The sequence below is a fragment of the Monodelphis domestica genome, chromosome 3 (genome assembly GCF_027887165.1).
Source record: "Monodelphis domestica isolate mMonDom1 chromosome 3, mMonDom1.pri, whole genome shotgun sequence".
Classification (NCBI taxonomy): domain Eukaryota; kingdom Metazoa; phylum Chordata; class Mammalia; order Didelphimorphia; family Didelphidae; genus Monodelphis; species Monodelphis domestica.
The window spans coordinates 67,458,158-67,481,199 of NC_077229.1; the positions used below are offsets into that span (position 1 = coordinate 67,458,158).

At 38.2% G+C, this 23,042-nt stretch overlaps 1 protein-coding gene across 3 annotated transcripts in view; it reads right to left on the bottom strand.

The window, feature by feature from the left end:
• The window catches only part of LOC103103634 (mucin-2-like), a 57,823-nt gene that overhangs the window by 14,088 nt on the left and 20,693 nt on the right, over window positions 1-23,042 (bottom strand). The window contains exons 1-2 of one of the 3 annotated variants that reach the window (XM_056820632.1): window positions 12,110-12,132; window positions 1,772-2,419 (exon numbers count right to left, since the gene is read on the bottom strand). The exons of 1 other annotated variant lie outside the window; for it this stretch is intronic. In XM_056820632.1, the coding sequence (XP_056676610.1) occupies window positions 1,772-2,419; window positions 12,110-12,131 (670 nt within the window). In that variant the 5' untranslated portion in view covers window position 12,132. Of the gene's footprint in view, window positions 1-1,771; window positions 3,478-12,109; window positions 12,133-23,042 lie in introns of those variants that run through there. One more of the 3 variants, XM_056820631.1, reaches the window with a different exon arrangement.

Consider the following 23,042-nt stretch of genomic DNA (forward strand, 5'->3'; position numbering starts at 1 on the left):
ACAGTAGATGAAAGGAGGGAAGAGGAAAGAAGAACAAGATAGAAAAAAGAGAATAGATCAGAAAAGATGTGAAGATAAGAGTTTTGGAAAGAGAGAATTGAGAAAACAGAGAAAAAAGAGGGAGAGAAGAAAGAAGAAATATAGAATGTGATAAGTGAGGAGAGAGAGAAAAAGAGAGAGAGGAAGAGACAACACATAAATCTTTGAGTAGGGTTTCTCTCTGTGGGCAAGAGGTTAATAAAGGAATGGAGAGGAGAGAAGATAGTTTAGGGCCCATAGAGTTGATAAAATGGTGCTTCACCACTCAAGAAGAAAGGATTAATGGCATACTTCTTGGTTGAAGGAGCCTAAGAACAATCCAGCCTCTTTTAATCTTTAGAAATGAGCCCTCCATATCTTCATAGTTTGTCAACATTTTGAGGGCCAGTTCTCCTCAGAGAGAGAAATGATAAAAACTAAGAGGCTCAAAAGGAAAGAAGAATTTGGGGCAGGAGGATTGTTTTATGGAACAGGAACCCCTTCAGCTCCTGTGTTGATTCTTGGAGTAGCTAAAGTGCTCCCTTTGCTATAACACTACTTTTTGTGATCTCTGTGGTTAAAGTGGTCAAGGAAAGTTGTGAGTCTTTTTCTAAGACTTCATGTGGCTCACCATGAGCAGTCATCCCCAGGACAGCTGAACCTGCAGAGGTGACCAATTAGCCTCCAGGATGAGTGTCTGAGAACACTGGAGATTTAGAAGTGGTCAGTGTGACATGTGTGTTTCTCTTTACCACTGAACTTGGGAACTTAGGGCTAAGAAATGACTACAGGGGAAAGGGGGAGAGCATAAGTGATTTTTTGCTAAAATTTAGATTTGTGGCATCAGTCCTGGGGAGAACTGATGTCATGTTCTAGGTCATGGGATAAACTCAGATGAGGTTACAGGAGTTGAAGAAGAGTGTGTCCTGTGCCATGTAGGGGTGGTATCTGTCCCTGTGATGGTGAGAGCCCTGGCTTGAGCTATGTTTGATAAAAGAAGGACTGTGAATGAAAACTATTGACCATGGCCATACATGAATATTATAGGAAAGGGTACAGTCTAAGGGATATAGAGTTGGGATGGGTCCCATATCCTCTACTTGGATCAGCCACTTAATGATTTGGTTGGAGGGGGGGAAATCCATCATGAACTCTGGGAAAGGGTGTTAATTTTTGCATCCCATAGAAAGAATTTTAGATAAATGTCAGATGACCTACTCTTGATTCCTTAAGCTTCAACACCTTCTGAATATTCTTGTTGGAACCTCCACATGGGTCTCTCTTTTAGTCCCTTAATATTATAGGCCTTATATGTGTTAGCTATTATTGATCTGTCCAGTGCAGGTATGAATGGATTGATAATAACTCTAGCCCTTGACATGTTCTCAATCCTATCCACAAAGTACCAGGAGGTGTCTTGTTGACAACTGCCAAATGAATTTGTCATCAGAATTATAAACAAAGGCTTATCTTCTCCATCCCTTAAAAGCTCCATCCTTATTATCTGTCTTTCCTGATCAATCTTCCCTGTATGGAAAGAAAATATCAGATCTAGGATTTGAACCCAGGTCCTCTGGCATGAATGCATGTTCTTTCTACTGTATCACACACCCTTCATGAGTCATTAAGGGATAAAGGCAAGGTTGACTTCCATGGACATGTCTATAACTGCGATGACTGTTTTCCTCTCTATATTTCACTAACATATAACCCCATGTTCCAGCAGGAAAGATAATGAAGGAAGTGTTCTTACCAGTGTCTGCAATAGTGGTCATGGTAGCCCAGGTGGATATTTTATCTTTGGGAATGAGAGGGGAAGCTGAGATGTTGGGCAAACCACTTGTGGACAGAATCTCAGCCTCAGCTCCTCGACTGATTTCCATTGTGGCTGTGGACTCAGTTAGGGCCAGCCCTTCCCTTGCAGTAGCCATGGATGTGATCTCTGAAGCAGATGTGTCCAGAGAGAGAATTGGCTTTGGATCTTCTCTACTGACACTGGAAAGACTTGTGGCTGAGGAGCTTATAGACCCTGCTGGAGGCACATTGGTCCAGGGGAAGAATGTGGTTGATGCTGTGGGGTCAACGGTAGCTGGGTAGGAAGGAACACCTTCTCCTGTCCCATCCCCAGGTAGGGTGGTTGAGATCTCTGCAATGAGCATAGATTCAGATGGGCTCATCTCCACTCCAGACCAGGCAGTTGGTGCTACCATAGTCTCTGGCAAGGCAGAGGAAGCAGGCACAGTGATTTTTTCCAAACCAGAAATACCAGACGTAGTGGTTGGGGTTGTTGTTGTTGCCAGAACAGCGTGTGTTCTTACTGCAGGGCTACAAATTGTAGTCATTATGGTCTCTGGCTCTCTATCTGTGGTCCTTATCCTGCCCTTGCTTTCTGCACTGGGCCCTGTGACCAGAAGGGTGGATAATGGAGTTACAGCATATTTAGAACTATGGTCCATTTTCCATTAGCCTAGCAATGGAAGAGTTCATCCTTGCCACCTACACTTCATGAATGTGGAAGGAATCAATCCAATTTACCGTTAGTTGATATAGTCTTTTAAGGAAGAAGTTTTGTTTTCTTTGTCAGTTGCCCTCATCAATTAGATGTTACCTTTTATCACTTTTAAGTCTTTCTATCTCTTTTGACTATCTCTCCCTCTTTCCCTACTGAGTTGAATGAAAGGGCACAATTCTGTGTAGGGGTTTCAGGAGAAAGTATATATGAGAATAAGTATTCAACCCTCCTTTGTCTATTCAGAGGAGAGTGAAGTTCAAGTGATGCCTGCTCCCCCAACTCCTTCCATATTTGTATATTCTTCTTCTAGAATACTTCAGTGATGAGAAATGAGTTCTACCTACTTATTCCTTATTGAATCACCAACATATTCCTTTTTTTCTTTCCCTTTTTCCACCCAACAGGAAATTGGAAGGGGTTAAATGGTTATAAAGTTGTTAATTTTTTATAGGGCCAAAAAGAATCCTCACACTTTTTTTATACGTGTGGAATGACTCAATTGAGCCCTCCACTATGAAATGATTAAATTTATCCAATTTTGTTAAAATGTCAGTTTTAATGTCAACTTTTCTGTGAAGCCATTCCTGCTACTCTCTCAATAATTTTCTTTTATTTCTAGTGATAAAATTGCAAGTAAATTCTATCAAACCTTCAAAGAAAAATCAATCCCAATATTATATAAACTATTACCAGAAATATGTAATTCTATTGAAACTATTGTTATTACAAAGTCTTGCTACCTGCACAAGGGAAAGACAAAGGAAAGAAAAGAAAATTAAAGACTATGCATACTATCTCTGCTGATACAAAAATACTAAATAAAAAATTAGCAAAATGATTACAGTTACATGTTTAAAAGATTTTCCACTCAGGGGCAGCTGGGTAGGTCAGTGAATTGAGAACCAGTCCTAGAAATGGGAGGTAAATAGCATTTTGCAAGATGAAGAGTCAGATCTATCTATCTGTATATATATATATATATATATATATATATATATATATCAGAGAAATTTTAAGGGTCTGTCCAATGAAATTGGGAGTAAAATTAGGACATCTATTATCACCATTAATGTTAGAAATAATTCTAGAAATAGAAGCTACAGTAATACTGTGAAGAGATAAGTATTTGGGGGGCTGTGATCAGTATTTGCAGATGATATGATGGCCTGCTTAAAGAACCCTACAGAATCAACTAAAATTAATTTAAGCAATTAAAATACTCAACTAAGTCATGATATATTTTAAAAAACAGAATAATCCTCAGTTTTTGTTTTTTTTCCAACAAATATCAAGCAGGAAGATATAGAAAAAGAAAACCCATTCAAAATAACTATAGAACTATAAAATAGTGTGAATCCATACATCACAAAGTAGAAGTATGTGAATAAGCTGGAGCCAAGATGGTAGATTACCAACAGCTACCCAGCTGAAGTCTCCTAATATTCAAATCCTAACAATATAAAATAACACCTCCAATCAAATTTGATAGTGGCAGAGCCAGCAAAAGGTCAAAGTGAGATATGTTTCTTTCCTAAGAAAACTTAAGAAGTTAGAAGAAGAAAGATGTGACTGAGTGGGAGTGGGACAGATCTGTCTGTAACACACAGACAGTGGCAGCCTGTTGCTAAAGGGGTCAGACATTCTTTGTTTATATTCTACATAGATTTATCTCTGGAGTTGTTGTCACCCTTGTTAGAATACAGGGTCCCTGTGAGAAAGGATTATTACATTAATTGTCATACTGGACACCTACAAGTGCATTTCTCTTATCCTTTCCCATTTTCTGCTTTATGTCCTCAGGGACCCCTTCAAGTCTTAATTAAACCTTTTCAGGGGAGGAAGTAAACCATCACTCATTTTCCATCTTCAGTGCCAGAGGATAATGAAGATTGAACAACAGACAGGGTTCAAAAGTGTAATTATTGAAGCAGGGAAGAATGAAAACATTTTTATTGAAAACCATTGGCCATTCCTGGGGGTGGAGTGAAGATGGCGGCTTAGATGCAGAGAACATTCAGATCTCTGAAATCCCTTCCTTACCGATCACAAACTGAACGCTCCTAGGGGACTGAAAATCAAATCTAACAAAAACACAGAGACAAGGAACCCTCCAGCTGGACTCAATCCAAAAGTTATGCTCCCCAAAAGCCAGAATTCAAGATCACTCAGGTTCAAGGGTGAAGGCAGAAGGACAATCCATCCCAGGACCCCTCCCCCCTACTTAGAGCGCTAAGCCTCCAGCAGCAACAGGAACCTCTAGGCAGGCAAAGGGGCTTGTCTGGAGGGTGTACCTTGCAGACAGGGCTCTGCCAGGCTTACATCATGAAACACAGGCAGTGGGGAAGGAGCTAGAGAGGGAGCACAACAGAGCTGGCAGCCTGATCACAGAGCTGGAGACTCTCCATATTGCTCCAGCCTTCCAGGAGGTTTTGGCCTCAGACCACATCCAGCCCAATGCAGCTGAACTTAATCCCATCAAAAGTCTTCAGATGTCAGGGAAGCCCAAGCTCAAACACCCCTCCTCCACAGACTGCTAGACTTTAATCCAATCAAAAACCTCCAGAGGACAGGGAAGCTCAAAATCCAACACCCCTCCCCCACAGACTGTACAGAGAGATCTTCTGTCAAAGTTCCAAGTGGGGAGACTGACAGAAAACCCCAAAACCAAAAAAATGAGAGGAGCACAAGCACAGACAAATACCGGGAATAAAGAAGGGGTAAATATGAGCAAACAACAGAAAAAGAAGAAAGAAATCACAATAGACAGCTTCTATACAGGCAATGAACAAAGAGCAAATTGAACAGAGGAGGAGGGATCAGCAAATGATGAATCAGAAATCCCAGCGAATTGAATACAGGCTTTGAAAAAACTCAAAAAAAAATACAATTCAAAACACAATTAAGAGAGGGCTAAAGACAATTGGTAAAAAAAAATTAAAAAACTAAGATAAGTCATCTGGAAACAAAAAATAGTGTCTTGAAAGCCAAAATCAACCAGCTTGAAAATGAGACAAAGGAGATGAAAGATGAGGCAAAGAAGGTGAAAGATGAGGCAAAGGAGATGAGGCACAGAGGATGAAAGATGACCTCCAAAGAAAATCAGACCAGAAGGAGAAGGATGATCAAAAATCCAGGAATGAAATCCAGTCTTTAAGAACCAGAATACAACAATTAGAATTAAGTGAACTCACAAGGTAGCAGGAAACTTAAAACAAAACCAAAAAAATTAGAAAATTGAGGAAAATATGAAGCATCTCATTCACAAAACAGATAATTTAGAAAATCATTCGAGGAGACAATTTAAGAAGTATTGGTCCACCAGAAGACCATGACAAAAGAAAAAGCCTGGACACACTACTACAGGAAATTATTCAAGAAAATTACCCCGATATTCTAGAAAAAGAGGGAAAAGTGGAAATTGAAAGAATCCACAGATCACCTCCTGTACTCAATCCCCAACTGACAACACCCAGGAATTTTATAGCCAAATTCAAGAAGTATCAGACCAAAGGAAAAATATTACAAGCTGCCAAGAAGAAGTCATTCAGATACCATGGAACCACAGTAAGGAAAACACAGAATCTGGCTGCATCTTACACTGAAGGACCGAAAGGCATAGAATATGATATTCTGGAAAGGAAGGGAACTAGGTCTATAACCAAGAATCAACTACTCAGCAAAACTGACTATATTCTTACAGGGGAAAATATGGTCATTCAACAAAATTGAAGAATCCCAAGAATTTATAAAGAAAAGACCAAACCTGAACAGAAAATTTGATGTCCAAGCACAGAACTCAAGAGAATCATCAAAAGGTAATTTAAAAAGAGGGAAAAAAGAAAAACAAAACAATAAAAAAACCCTTTTTAAAGAGACTCAATAAGTTAAAATGATATATATCGCTATAAGAAAAGAGGTCATTGGTAACTCTTAAAAACTGTTGTTATCACCTGGGAAGCTAGAAGAACTATACTTAGAGGGAACAGTGACAAACTGTAAAGGATGAAATCACAAGACATAAATAGGTATATAGATATAAATACATTACATGTGTATATATGTACACAAATAAAGCTAAAAAAGAGGTTAAATAAAAGAAATGCGAAAAGAAACAAAAGGGAATGAACTGATATGTAACAAAAAAAAACTCATGGCAGGGGAGGGGAGAACATCAATACACTGAAGGGTAAAAAGGTTGAAGATAGGAAATACTCAAGTCTCACGTGCATTGAAATTAACCTAAAGAGGGAAGAACAATCCAATCCATTGAGGCAGAGAATAGATTTGTGCCCTATAGGGGAATAGAAGGGCAACAAACCGACTGGTAGGGAGGGAAGCAGTATAAGTGCGGGAGAGGGTGGGGGGTATTTTTAAAAAGAATGCAAAGAAAACAAGGAGGGGAATAAGAAGAGAAGGGGGAAGAAAGGGAGGTAAAATAAGGGTGGGAACTAGGGGGACTGATTAAAAAGAAACATTGGTGTAGAAGGAAATAGTGAAAGAAGAAAAGGCAGGACTAGGAGTAGAAATCAAAATGCTGGGGAATACACAGCTGGTAATTATAACTCTGAATGTGAATGGAATGAAATCAACCATAAAATGCAAGCTTAGAGCAGAGTGGATTAGAATCCAAAATCCTACCATATGCTGTCTACAAGAAACACACATGAGGAAGATAGATACGCATAGGGTGAAAGTAAGAGGATGGAGCCAAATATATTGGGCATCAACTGAAAAAAAAGAAGGCAGGAGTCACAATCATGATATCTGACAAAGCCAAAGTAAAAATAAATCTAGTTAAAAGAGATAGGAAAGGTAATTACATCCTGATAAAAGGCAGTAGAGATAATGAGGAAATATCAGTACTCAACATGTCTGCACCAAATGGTATAGCATCCAAATTTCTAAAGGAGAAACTAGTGGAGCTCAAGGATGAAATAGATAGAAAAACTATATTACTGGGAGACCTGAACCTTCCCCTATGAGAACCAAATAAATCAAACCAAAAAATAAATAAGAAAGAAGTAAGAGAATTGAATGAAATCTTAGAAAAATTAGAGTTGGTAGAAATGTGGAGAAAAATAAATAGGGACAAAAAAGAATAAACCTTCTTTTCTGCAGCACATGGTACATTCACAAAAATTGACCATGTATTATGGCATAAAAACATTGCAAACAAGTGCAAAAGAGTAGAAATAATAAATACAACCTTTTCAGATCACAATGCAATGAAAATAATAATTAGTAAGGGTACATGGAGAAATAAATAAAAAATTGATTGGAAATTAAACAATACAATTCTCCAAAATCAAAGAACAAATCATAGAAACAATAATTTCATTGAAGAAAATGACAATGATGAGCCATCCTTTCAAAACCTATGGGATATAGCCAAGGAAGTACTCAGGGGGAAATTTATATCCTTGATAACTAATTAGGGAGGGCAGAGCTCAATGGATTGGGCATGCAAATAAAAAAACTAGAAAGTGAACAAATTAAAAATCCTCAGATGAAGACTAAATTAGAGATCCTAAAAATCAAAGGAAAAATTAATAAAATTGAAATTCAAAGAACTATTGATTTAATAAATAAGACTAGTAGCTGGTACTTTGAAAAAACAAACAAAATAGACAAAATACTGGCCAGTCTAATTAAAAAAAGGAAAGAAGAAAACCCAATTGACAATATCCAAGATGAAAAAAGAGACCTCACCTCTAATGAAGAAGAAATTAAGGCAATCATTAAAAAAGTTATGCCCAATTATATGGCAACAAATATGGCAGTCTAGGTGAAAAGGATGAATACTTACAAAAATAAAAATTGCCTAGCCTAACAGAGGAAGACATAGATTACCTAAACAACCCATTATCAGAAAAAGAAATTGAATAAGCCTTCAAAGAACTCCCTAAGAAAAAATCCCTAGGTCCAGATGGATTCACAAATAAATTCTATCATACATTCAAAGAACAACTAATCCTATTATTATACAAACTATTTGACAGAATAAGCAAAGAAGGATTTCTACCAAATTCATTTTATGACACAAATATGGTACTGATCCCCAAAACAGGCAGGTCAAAAACAGAGAAAGAAAACTATAGACCAATCTCCCTAATGAATATAGATGCAAAAATCTTAAATAGGATACTAGCAAAAAGAATCCAGCAAATCATTGTAATGGTGAAAATCACCTTTAAAGATTGTTATAATATTAATTTATTGTTGCCAAGGAATTTACTTATGAAATTCCTAAAATGAAACACTCAAGTCAGAATGGAGTTATGGTGGTTTAATCACAATGGGACTAAGAAAAAGGAGAGGGAGAGAAGGAGAAAGGAGAAAAGGGAAAAAAGTTTAACTCAACCTTCTGGCAGAGCCAGAGGGAGTTTAGGCCCAAAGGGCCAAGGTAGAGAAGAGAATCAGTCCTTGACTCACATGACCAATCTGAAAGAAAGCTGTCTGCCGGCCTCCTCTCTGCTCGAGCTCCTAGCAACAACTGCCACCCAGACCAGTCCACAGGAAGTCAGCGAATTCCTGAGGCTGTTCCCTACCTTATTTCCTGTGCCTCACAAGTGCCAATGGTGGCTCAAGCTTGGCTTAGGACAGTCCAGGTGAGCAATCAGTTATTTCTGATTTGTCATTGACTAGCACATGCCCATGTAGTGTGGGTGTGCACAATCTTGGGTGCTAGAATAAGCAAGATGGAGATTTTAAAATTCACATTATCACAAGGGTTATTCACAGGTAGGACCCGTACCAGGAATTCAAGGATGGTTCAATATTAGGAAAAAAATCCACATAATTGACCATATTAACAAGCAAACTGACAAAAATCACATGATTATCTCAATAGATGCAGAAAAAGCCTTTGATAAAACACAACATCCATTCCTATTGGAAACACTAGAAAGTATAGGAATAGAAGAGCCTTTCGTAAAAATAATAAGTATATATCTAAAACCATCAGCAAACATCATCTGCAATGGGGAAAAAATAGAAGCCTTCCCAATAAGATCAGGAGTGAAACAAGGATGCCCATTATCACCTCTATTATTTATCATTGTACTAGAAGCAGTAGCAATTAGAGAAGAAAAAGAAATTGAAGGTATTAAAACTGGCAATGAGAAGACCAAGCTATCAGTCTTTGCAGATGATATGATGGTGTACTTAAAGAATCCTAGAGAATCAACCAAAAATCTGGTAAAAATACTCAACAACTTTAGCAAAGTCGCAGGATACAAAAAATAAACCCGCATGAGTCATCAGCATTTCTATATATCTCCAACCCATTTCAGCAGCAAGAATTAAAAAGAGAAATTTCATTTAAAATTTCTCTAGACAATATAAAACACTTAGGAATCTATCTGCTGAGACAAACACAGGAACTATATGAACACAACTACAAAACACTCTCCACATAAGTAAAACTAGATGTAAGCAATTGGAAAAATATTGATTGTTCATAGGTGGGAAGAGCTAACATAATAAAAATGACAATCCTGCCCAAATTAGCTTACTTGTTTAGCACCATACACATTGGACTAACAAAAAAAATTTTTTACTGAATTATGAAAAACCATAACAAGGTTCATTTGGAAGAACAAAAGGTCAAGGGTATCCAGGGAAATCAGGAAAAAAAAGGAAAAGGAAGGAGGACTTGCAGTCCCAGATCTCAAACTATACTATAAAGCAGTGGTCATCAAAACACTTTGATACTGGTTTTGAGACAGAAAGGAAAACCAGTGGAATAGACTAGGGGCAAATGACCTCAGCAAGACAGTCTATGATAAGCCCAAATATCCCAGTTTTGGGGACCAAAACCCACTATTTGATAAAAAACTGCTGGGAAAATTGGAAGACAGTATGGGAGAGATTAGGTTTGGATAAACATCTCACACCATACACCAAGATAAACTCAGAATGGGTGAATGACCTGAATATAAAGAAGGAAACTAGAAGGAAGTCAGGTGAACACAGAATAGTATACTTGCCAGATCTTTGGGAAAGGAAAGACTTTAAAACCAAGCAAGAACATTAAAAAATCACGAAATATAAAATCAATAATTTTGGTTACATCAAATTAAAAAGTTTTTGTACCAACAAAATGAATGCATCCAAAATTGGAAGGGAAGCAACCAACTGGGGGAAACAATCTTCATTACAAAAACCTCTGACAAAGGTCTAATTACTCAAATTTATAAAGAGCTAAACCAATTTTACAAAAAATCAAGCCATTCTCTCCAATTGATAAATGGGCAAGGGACACGAATAGGCAATTTTCAGTTAAAGAATTCAAAAGTATTAATAAGCACATGAAAAAGTGCTCTTAATCTCTAATAATCAGAGAAATGCAAATCAAAACAACTCTGAGTTATTGCCTCACACCTAGCAGATTGGCTAACATGATAGTAAAGGAAAGCAATGAATGCTGGAGGGGGTGTGGCAAAGCTGGGACATTAATGCATTGCTGGTGGAGTTGTGAATTGATCCAACATTTCTTAGGGCAATTTAGAACTAAGCCCAAAGGGTGCTAAAAGACTGTCTGCCCTTTGATCCAGCCATAGCACTGCTGGGTTTGTACCCAAAGAGATAAGGAAAAAGACTTGTACAAAAATATTCATAGCTGCACTCTTTGTGGTGGCCAAAAATTGGAAAATGAGGGGATGCCCTCCAATTGGGGAATGGCTGAACAAACTGTGGTATATGCTGGTGATGGAATATTATTGTTCTAAAAGGAATAATAAAGTGGAGGAATTCCATGGGGACTGAAACAACCTCCAGGAATTGATGCAGAGTGAGAGGAGCAGAACCAGGAAAACATTGTACCCAGAGACTAATACACTGTGGTAAAATCGAATGTAATGGACTTCACAGTGATCCTAAACAACTTGGAGGAATCTATTAAAAAAAAAAAAACCCACTATCCACATTCAGAGGAAACACTGTGGGAGTAAAACCACTGAAGAAAAACAACTGTTTGAATACATGGGTCAAAGGGATATGGTTGGGCGTGTAGACCCTAATGAACATCCTAGTGCAAACAATAACATGGAAATAGGTTCTGATTAAGGACATAAGTAATACCCAATGAAATTGCAAGTCTGTTGCAGGAAGGGTGAGTGGAGGGAAGGGAGGGAAATGAAGTGAGTATTGTAACCAAAAAAAAATTAAATTAAATTAAATAAAAAAAAGAAAACCATTAGATAATATTACTGAATGAAGATTATACAGGAGGGGCACAAGACTCCCTGAAATGCTTGGAGATGCCTTCTGTGTACCAGGGTTAAATATAACACAAGCTTTGGCTCTAAATATTGAATAAGAAGGGGATAGGGGTAACCTGCTTTCCAAGTCCTATTGGGTTAATTTTTACCTTTTTGAACAATTTAGATATGTTTTGAGTAGCAAAATAACCCCTATAGATATATGAATAAAGTGGCCATTTCTAACAGCATACCTTATTCTGAACCCCCAAACTCATTTTCCCCTCTGCCCTTTTCCCCTCCTTCCAAAAAAAAGGTAAAATATATTTTTCATTGTAATATCCCAGAAAATAGAGAAATTAAGAAATTGAAAACTCACTGTTTGTGGAGAGGGTTGGCATCTGGGGGTAGTTGGGGAGGGGAGAAGAAAAAGAGAAGGAAGAAAGAAATTAGGAGAGCAGGAGAGATTAAGGGGAGGGAAGAGAAGAAGAAGGGAGGGAAGCAGGCAGGGAAACAGAGATGAAAGGAGGGGAGAGCAGAGGAGAACAGAACAGAATGAAAGAAAATAGGACAGAATAGAAGTGAAGACAAGAGGAGAGGGAAATAGAGAAAAGAGAAGAATAAAAAAAGAAAAAAGATGAAGGAGAAATGATATGAGAAGGAAAAGTAATGGTTGAGGCAAGAAGAGAGAGAGGAGCAGAGAGAAGGAAAGAGATAGAGAGAGAGAGAGAGAGAGAGAGAGAGAGAGAGAGAGAGAGAGAGAGAGAGAGAGAGAGAGAGAGAGAGAGAGAACACATAAATCTTTTAGTAGGGTATCTGGGAAAACGTTGAAGCAATGGAGAGGTGTTCTGGGGCCCACATAGTTGGTAAAATGGCACTTTATTATTCAAGGCACTTCCTCAATCAAGAGGAAGGGAGATTGATGGCATACATCTTTGTTTAAGGAGCCTAAGAAAAATCGAGCCACTTATGATTTTTAGAAGTAAACCCCCACATCTCTGTATTTGTCACCACTTTGTGGGCCAGCCTCCCAGGAGGGATAGAAAAAGCCATGAAGATGAAGGTGGTCTAAAAGTAAAGAAGAATTTGGGGTAGGTGGGTTGTTTTCTGGAAATGGAACCACCTAGAAAAATAAAGATGTATGTCCCAATTTGGGCTACTCACCGTCCACATAGAGGCTTTCATTATCTAGAATATAGGATCCCAACTTTGTTATTCCATTAGTCTGTTGACTTAGCTCTTGGTAAATCTTCTTTTTGTCCAAGACAGGGATGGATAAAACTTCCTGATAAGAACATATTACCTCCACTCCTGTTGCTTTCCCATTATTCATAGACCTAGAAATTGAGGATTTAGGCAAGAGATATTAAAACATGGCCCTTCCTGAAAAATCACCTGAATAAGACTAAAGTGTAGTAGTTCCTCTCTAATTTTAAAGTGTTCATGATGAAATATATAACTATGCATAGTTTTCTGAGTCAATATGCAGGGGACAGGGATGTTGATGTACAATTTAGTGGCCTCTGTTTCCTTTTGAATTTGACACCAGTAGTTTAATTAACGAAATTTAGTTATTCAGAAAACACTCTTGAAAGAAATGGCCCACTTTGAACAATGGTTTGGAGAGAATTGTAGTTTGAGAGCTGAAAATGACACTGGAAAATATCAAAACCAACCTTCTCGTTTTAAAGATGAAGAAATTGAGGCAAAGACAAGTTATGTGACTTGCTGAGGATCACACAGCTGCTAAGAGTCTCAGAGAGAACTTGAACTAAGGTCTTCCTGATCGAAAGCTCAGCACTCTGATCTGCTGCAATGAAATTGGCAGTGCTGTGTAAATTCACTCACATCTATGTTTACAAGTGTGTATGGGATCATATTATTTTCAGTAGTTTCTTTAGAGTAGTAGAAAGACCACCAGATTTAAAATCAAAGGGACTGTGTGTTCAAATTCTGGATCTGACAGTATCTATGATCTTGGAAAAGTCACTGGAATCTCCTTGGGTCTTTGTTATTTCATCTGTAAATGAAGAGAGTGGTTCATGTCCTCTATTATCTCTTTAAGCTTCCATTCTATAATCCTATGATTCTAGAGACAGTGAATGTTGATATGGTCTAATCAATTATTTTCTAAGAACTCTGTTGGTGCCTCCTATATTATTTCTTTCATGTGGAGTTATAAAGTTAAAGTGATTAGAGTAACAACCTTGTCTTTGGAAGACTTATGGGAAAAGAAGTTTTTCTCCACCAGGGAAAGGGTAGAAGGTGCCCACAATATTTCTAATGGCTTGTTGGTTGGGGGGGGGGGTTAATCCTTTACAGCTTGGAAAAGAAGGAATTGTTATTGGGAAGAAGAAGCAGCCTGTGTATGATCTTTGTCAAATGGGAATGTTATTGTCCCTGCTATTTGAGCTGATGGCTTTCAAGATTCTCACCTCAGCAAGGTCACACTGCATCCAGAATACTGAGAGCCAAGGCTGCTTCTTTCAAACAATACCTTGAACTGGAAACAAAAAGAGAGAAGGGAACTTCTGAGTACCTGGCTAGAGGAAGTCTGTATACCCAGGGATGAGGAAGGCAGCATGGAAGCAAGGAGGAAGAGGGGGGAGTCTCACCAGGTGCTGCAGGATAAATTCAGCAACACGGAATGTGTTGGAACGCCTTTGACTCATCGTTGTTGTGTAAAACATGTTGGTGATGGTGAAATTGAGGGTGAAGGTCTTCAAGTTGGAGCTCCCTGCTGCTGTACAGAAGGGAAAGATACCCAATTGTCTGAGCCTTACAAATTTTATTCAAATGAGAGAAAATGTTTTGTAAATCTTGAAGATCTCTTAAATGCTAGTTATTGTGGTGACAATTATCATGATTATGACCATTATTCCAGGTGGCCCTGTTCTAGTCCTTCCTCAGAGGAAAACTGAGGATACCTCTACTATACTTTTTTCTGGCAGTATTAAAAATTGTGGACTTGGGAGTCAGAAGACTTGTGTTCAAATCATGGCCCTGCCATATCCTATGTTTTTGCCTTAGTTTCCTCACATGTAAAATGAGGTTAATCCAGTTTCAAGAGTACGAACTCATTACTTGACAAAAATTGCTTGTAATACTGAAAATTAGTCCAAGAGAAACTAGGGATAGACTGATATCTTGCTTGGCATAACAAAGTAAACTCCAAATGGGTATATGAGTTAGCTACCTAAAAGGTGATATAAAGAAATGAAAGTTATCAGGAAAATTCTATCTTTCATTTTAATGGACAGAGGGACAGTTCATGTTCACATGAGGGATAGATAGGACAGCAAGTTTAAATGGACCACGTGTTGCAAATTTAAAACAAAACCAATGTAAGTAAAATGAGAAGGGAATCGGGTTACTGGAGTGAAAAAATCTTTGCTTCATATTCTTCTGATAAGGGTCTCATTTCCAATTTCCAATAATTCAAATTTATAAGAATAGAAGCCAAGGGCAGAGTCAAGATGGTGGAGAAGATACACATCCCTCATCTGATCTCTATCAAATTGTACCCAAAAACCTGATACAATGTCCTAAAATGAATTCTGGAAGAGTATATCACCCAAAAAAAGACAAACAAATGATTTTCCAGCACAAAATGACTTTGAAGACCTGCAGGACAGATGATGTGTACAGAGGTGGAGGTGGAAGTAGAGCACAGTGCACTAGGGCAGACCGCATCAAGCCAAAAGGACTTGTCCACAACTGAAACAACAGGAAAGGCTTCTGGAGCATTCATCCCCAGTCAATAAGGGGGTGAGAGATCAGACAGTTGCTCAGAAGGAGATTACAAGAATCCTTTTGCTGACAATGAAGGCAATTCTCCTGTTGCATTGCTCATATTCAGAAACTGATCCCTGTCTGTGGGGGAGATCTCAAGGTGGAGGAGTGCTAGCAGACAGGAGTGCTTGTAGCCCCAGGAGTGGGGGTGGGGAGCAGCACTCTCCCTGGTCACAGTTCAAAGTGGGGGGAAATGGCTGGGGTTACTCAGAAACCAAAATTTAGATCAGAAGACTATTAAAAACACCTTTGTTTGCATGATCCCACATTTGAAGAACTGAAAGAAGATAGATCCCCAGAGAGTATACTCTGAAGGCAGCTGCACAAAGAATCTGAAACTGAGAACAGCACTCCATTCATCACAGATACATATTCCAAGTTTAACTGTCTTTTTATTTTTTTAATTTTATTTAATTAGTTAATTTAGAATATTTTCCCTGGTTACATGAATCACGTTCTTTCCCTCACCTCCCTCACCCCCCTCCTGTAGTCAGTGCAAAATTCCACTGGGATTTACAGGTGTCCTTGATCAAAAATTTCCATATTACTGATGTTTACACTAGGGTGATAATTTAGAGTCTACATCCCCAATCATATCCCCATTGACCCATATGGTCAAGCAATTGTTTTTCTTCTGTGTTTCTATTCCCACAATTTTTCCTCAGAATGTGGATAGCATTCTTTCTCATAAATCCCTCTGAATTGTTCTCGATCATTTCATTGCTACTAATAGAGAAGTCCATAATATTTGATTGTACCACAGTGTCTCAGTCTCTGTGTACAATGTTCTCCTGGTTCTGTTCCCCTCACTCTAAATCAATCCTGAAGGTCGTGCCAGTTCACATGGAATTCCTCCAGTTCACTATTCCTTTGAGTACAATAACATTCCATCACCAACATATACCACAATTTGTTCATCCATTCCCCAATTGAAGGGAGTCCCCTCATTTTCCAATTTTTTTGCCACCACAAAGAAATCAGCTATGAATATTTTTGTACAAGACTTTCCTTATTATCTCTTTGGGGGTTTTGTTAGATTTAAAATGGATGAGGTCTTAAACTGTAGTGAGCCAAAATGGTGGAAGATATAAATTGTGATAGATATAAGAAAGGGTGAGTAAATTTGGCCACAGAAAATATGTTTCACTACAGTGTCTTGGTTTTAAATCAAATATAAGGTGGTCGCCAGGGAAATATTCCCAATTATTCAAATACCCAAGTCAATTGGGTTTTATAGAGATTTTTAATTAATAATATAATGAGGAATTAGAGAAAGAGTAGGAAAGAAATAATTATGAAGGGCCTCAAGCAAATATGGCCTAGACCTGAGTCTTAAGAGAATCAGTCAGTCAGTCTTTTAACACTCACCACAAGGTCTGTCTAAACAAGGATTCTAGTGACACCAGGCCAGTTCCATCTCAGCTGACTTCACCAGAGAGCCTTCCCGCCAGAGACTGTTCCAAAGGGCCTCTCTCCAGAGCCTCCAGAGGGACAGAGTCCCCTTAGAGGAGCTCCAGCAAGACCTCCTTAGAGATTGTCCTCCAAGAGCTTCCCTTCTCCAGAGCCTCTCTCAAGAGTTTCTTCCCAAGTGGTCCTCATCAGAGATCCTCCAAAAGGAATTCTCCCAAAAGGATATATCCTCAAGAGATTCTGCCTTTTCTTATATAGGGGTTTTTCTCCCATGTCACCTCCCCTAAGTCCCTACATCTTCCAATCACTGTAGATGCTTTCCAAAGGACTGCCCATCTAAATTCCTGCTAAGTCAACCAATCTCCTCAGTAAGTCTGAATCAGAAAAAATGCTGCTGTGTCGACCAATCTCCTCAGTAAGTCTGAAGTAGAGAAAACCCAGCTGAGTCAACTAATCTCATCAAGAGAAAACTTGCCCAACCCTTTTAGGTACCTAGCATCCCATTGTATCAATTCTAAAAACAGGCCTGGCTCAAAGAACTCCTTGCCTTATTATAAGCATGGGTCCAAGTACTTTCATTGTTTAGCAAGGAGTTTTCTCCCCTAAAGCAGTCTTAAGTATGGTTGGAGTAGAGGTCCTCCCATTTCTGATCCTGGCGAGTTCTCACATCAAAATGGGGAATGTTTCTCAGTAGGGAATTTGTTCCAATTAAGAATTCCCCAATGGGGAAATTTTTAACATTCACAAGTCTGAGAGATTTCAAGATTTACAGTATCAACCCAGCAGTTCTATGGCTGGATCAAAGGGCTAACTACCTCTTTTGAAATGAAAAGGAAAGGGCTGGAAGTGAGCAAATAACAGAAAAAGAAACACAATACTGAAAGCTATTTTGGTAACAGAAAAAAAAAACCAATGCTGCTGAACCCCAAATGCCCAATAAAAACAGGGATTACTCTCAATTTCCCCAAAAATGAATTAATGGAGGAAGCTCAATAAGAGGTTTAGAAATCAAATAAGAGAAGCTACAAGAAAATTTGGGAGAAATAATGAGTGATACAGGAAAATCATGAAAAATAGTCAATACATTGGTAAAGGAGGTACAAAAATATTGAAGAAATTAATACCTTTAAAATCACAATAGAAAAAGTGGTAAAGAGAGGAACTCTTTTGAAAAGCAGTATTGGTTATATGGGACAAGATATACAAAAATGCACTGAAGAAGAACTTCTAGAAAGGCAAAATTGGAGCTATATAAAAAAGTGGCATAAAATCTCACTGATGAAAAGAATACTTTAGAAACTACAATTGGTCAAATGGAAAACAAATTTAAAAAGTCACTCAAAAATCATCACTTATCTTATATACTATACTGAGATAAGGTCAAAATGACTATATGATTTTGATATAGAGTGATAATATAAATTAGAAGAATACAGAGTAGTTTACCTCCCAAATGCATGGAGAAGGGAAGAATTTATGACCAAACAAGAGAGAATTATAATATGTAAAATGAATAATTTTCATTTGAATTAAAAAGTAACTGTAGAAACAAAAACAATGGAAACAAGATTAGAAGGGAACAACAAAGGGGGAGGGAGCTTAAAACAAGTTTCTCTGTTAAAAGTCTCATTTCTCAAATGTATAAGAAAACAAGTTATTCTCCAATTTGGCAAATGGTGAAAAGATATGAATGGGGAATTTTCAGATGAAGAAAATAAAGCCATCAATAATAATATAAAAACATGTTTTAAATCATTTGAGATTAGAGAAATGCAAACAATTCCACGGTATGACCTTCCACCTATATGACTGGCCAATGAAACAGTAAAAGAAAGTGATACATTTTGGATAGCATAGCCAAATTTGGGAAACTAGTGCATTGTTGATGGAGTTGTGAACTGTAGCAGTCAGATTGCCTTAAAAGAGAACATGCTCAGTCTTGAGCATGCGCAGTATTGCTCATGGCTGGGAAGGCCTCTGACCCTTGACCCCAGCTTCTCCCAGGTTAGGTGGGAAAACAAGTTTCTTTGTTCTCACTTGGTTAAGAGAAACCACACCTATGCCTTGTCATTGACCAATGAGGGTCATCCCTATGTACTACGTAGCAAATGATATTTATGGCCCAGCAAGCTCCGCCTCGCTCTCTCTCCCCTCTCTCCCTTTCAGGCTAGCTGATGGCTGTCCTTAATCTTAATCTTTCTCTATTCATCTCTCTGACCTGTGTGGTATTAATAAAGACTCATTCTGATCACCTCATATCTCTAATTTGACTCCGTCATCCCCCTCGTGGTATATAAACTTCTATCCTGTATCTTTCTACCTTGTGGCTTCTCTCCCCTCTGAGAGAGACTACAAATGGTGCCCAACGTGACCAGGACCCACACCTGGCACTTTCTCGTGGCATTCAACCCTTTTATTTCACACAGCTGAGGGAAAACAGTAGGCGGGTGCCGGAGTTCGGGGAATTCTGCTGATCCTCTGGCCAAGGACGGTAAGTCTTCCTCTGCTCGAGGTGGGTCTCTCCTCTGAACCCTGCTCGACTCTTAATGTCGTTGTTGAAGGGGGAGGAAGGGAAGTATTGGAAAATATATCAGGATGAGGAAAGCACAGGGTCCCTCAGAGCATGATTCTTAAACTATCTCTGTGGGGGGGAGTGCTGTTTCCCTCCCCCACCTGGGCCTGCTAGCACAATCCCCGGACCTGGATCTCCGGAGGTTAAGAAACACCTGAGGAGCGGTCTGAGGGGGAGGGGAAGGAAAAAGAAAATTTGACCTAGCAAAACCCTCACTAGGGGCCATTGAGAACTTGAGAAATCTCAGTCTGAAACAAACAGTTGCTAGAGCATAGTGGATTTCGAAAGGAGCAACTGGGAAAAGAAAAAGCAGGAGTTAAGATTTCATCAGGAAAGTGCAAAGTCAAATTTATGGCCTCCTAAAACAAAAGCTCAGAGAGCCAGGCTGCTATTCACCCAGTGGGAAAGGCTAGCAGACCAGAAGCAAGGAGCAAGCTAATCTTCACAGGCAAATTCCTGGGATGCTTTTAAAAGGTTTATCAAGAAGTAATTGCTTTGACTCAAGCAGGGCACTTAAAGGGTCAGAATTACTTGGAAAAAGGGATCTAATAAAACCACAGGTCTCAGCAAAATTAATGAATCAAGGTAATAATCCTGAATTAGGTTAAATTCAGAACAGCCTAAGTTGTAAAAAGATATTGCCATCCTGTAACCAAAGGCAGAAGATTTTTTTTAAAAAAAGGAAAGCCTCTACACTCATTTAGCATTTGAAAAAGGTCCTAGGAACTCTTTTGTTTGAGGTCCCACCAGGTAAAGGCAGGCTTTACCTGGGTGATTGCAAATGATAAAAAGCACAGAGAAGTGAGATCTGGGAATTTGAATCGTTTTAATTTAGGTTGGATATAGGCAAAATTATAAAGGAATGTCTGCTTATATTTTTTGATAAAGGAAGTTAAAAAAGAGAATTAAAATATCTTTCTCTGACTTTTGTTATATGCCACAGAATATCAGGACTAGAAATGTTTTATCTGTAGAGAAATTCTGGTATAAATCACGAGGTAATTAAAGTGCAAACAGAAAACTTTTAAGGTTTGGGTTTAAATCTGAAGCAGCTTGAATTTTTTTCTCTCTACTGGCCACATGGCTTGAGCCACGTGGAAGATAGCATCAGAGCAACTGAGGTTCCAAGTTTTTTTATTACAAACGCTGTATTTGGCTAGAAGAAAAATTTAATACTAAGATATAATAAGCATGAATTGGACTATGATTTAAAGGAATTTATGACTTTCTAATTTTAACCATGGAGGAATTATTAACACTTTTCTAAGCAGGACATAAAGCAACAGGATGAATCTTGAGCAGAGCTTATTCAAACAGCCTGTATGCAGTTCAGAAACTTTTTACTGGGCATATTACTATACCTGTATCCAGAAAGCAAATGATTTATAACTAGAATAGCTTTTACTATGGAAAATTAAGACACATGCTCAGCAGGGTAAAAGCATGGTTAGGGGAGGATTCAATCTGTTTACCAGTGGTTAATTATTAAAGTTATCAAGGAATCTGTTACTCAGTACAGTGATTTATTAAGGATTTGAAAGAGGCAATACTATCATGTATTAAAATTGCAGATATTGAAGCTGATCATGATATTGAAAGGAGATCTATGAAAATAAGGCAAATTCAAAGGTTACGGGCACAATTTGATTTATTTCTGCAGTGAAGATTTGCAGGCTTAGCAGATGAAAGTAATGATTTTAGTCACAGTATTAAGATCTTTTCAGTTATGAAGTTAATTGCAGTAGTTCACAAATAACAACTTCTGTGCAACTGTTTGATAATTCTGTGCATATTTTTCCAGCATAAGACAATGCTATAATTTTAATAGCTGCACAAGGTGAAATTTTTCAAAAAGCAAAAATTGGGTGCAGGCAAACAAAGGATTAAGATCCCAGCACACATGGGTCAAATCATAAGTGATTTATAATATGATATTTTTATGCTTATGGGTTTGAAAAAGCAAATATTTAAGCATCTATACATGCTGCTTTGCAAAGTCTATTGTACATCTATATCCTGAACAAGCAGGTGATATTGCTTATCAATGCAAACTGTTGTGGATTAATTTCACCTCTGATAGATATCCACGGTATATTCTGGAGCAAAGGATGCATTTCAGCATGCTCCTGGCACAAAGGTTGAACTGTGAAAAGTGATGGGAGATACTTACTCTCCTGGTTTATGGGTTCAAGCTAATTCATGAGCCCCAAGGTTCAAAAAACTGAAAGTATATATGTTTTGTCACTTTCTAACTTTCTAAGACCCAATGAGGCTTTCATTTGGGGTCGAGGTTTTCTGTTTACTTTCTCAGATACATGAAGTCCATGGAAGAGGATCAAGAGCATCTGATGGCAAGAAAATCTGCCCGGAAGAAGGACAGAAGGCAGAGGTGTCTGGCACAGGACACCAGAAAAGCAGCACATGGACTGTAAAGGCTATGACTGCCCTATAGGCAGGTTTAACATACTATGCACACACACATGTAATTGTATGAGAAACAATTTGACTACAGAAGAGTATCATTGAGTCACTAACAGATATTCTGTTCTAGGAATATATGGGTATTTGGTAAAAGATCTGACTTTATTACATGCCTGAAAATTTTGAATGGTACTGGTACAATGTGTAACTTGAAATCATTTTATTGGAATTGTTCCATGTTAGCCAAATTTGATCAAATATCAAAAGGGTATAATTGGGAATGTTATGACAGTATAAGGAATGCTGTCCACTTGCAGCACAAATGGGTATTACTATCCAAAATGTAATGATGATTATTGTCTTAAAGGGTACATTATATTTGTAAACAACATATTTTTATGAGAATCAGACTTATTTAGAACTCACTGTTAAGCTATGACTGTTCCACTTTCATAAGGAAAGAGGTGGATATGGTATCACTAATCATCTATCTTTTCTACACCCCAAAAGGAAGATAAGTTAAAGCTTTGTAATAATCAATATTGAAGGTAATGATAAAGATCACATTGTGTGAGATATCTGAAGTGGGTTAAATATCATCAAGATATTAAGACTGTAAGGGACCCAAGGGGATGATAATGTTGGGTCGAGGTCTTGTTTGTATGTTCACAGATAATGAAAACATCTGGTCTCCCACGTCATGCTTCCTGTCAGCTGATACAGACCAGGAAGAGAAGCAGACGGAAGGTGATGGCATCAGCTATCTGCATGCCAGCCACAATCCAGGCACGCTGGAAGGACACTTCTTTGGTGACTAATATCACTACAGAACAATGACATTACACTATTAGAGACATTTGCTATTAGGCCACTGATGGACACTTGTCATTCTATATCCATTGAGATGGGGTACCCAGAGCAACATCAAGTATGCTAATTCAGAAGGACTAAATCACACTTGTGTCTGTACAAGACACCAAATATGTCCCACACTCCAAAGACTTTGCTATGGGATTGAGATGAATTAGCTACAAATTGTCTAGCTACTAATGTATACCCTGTATTTTGTATATGATACTGTCAAAAGAAATGTATATTGTATGCATTGTAAAGCTAC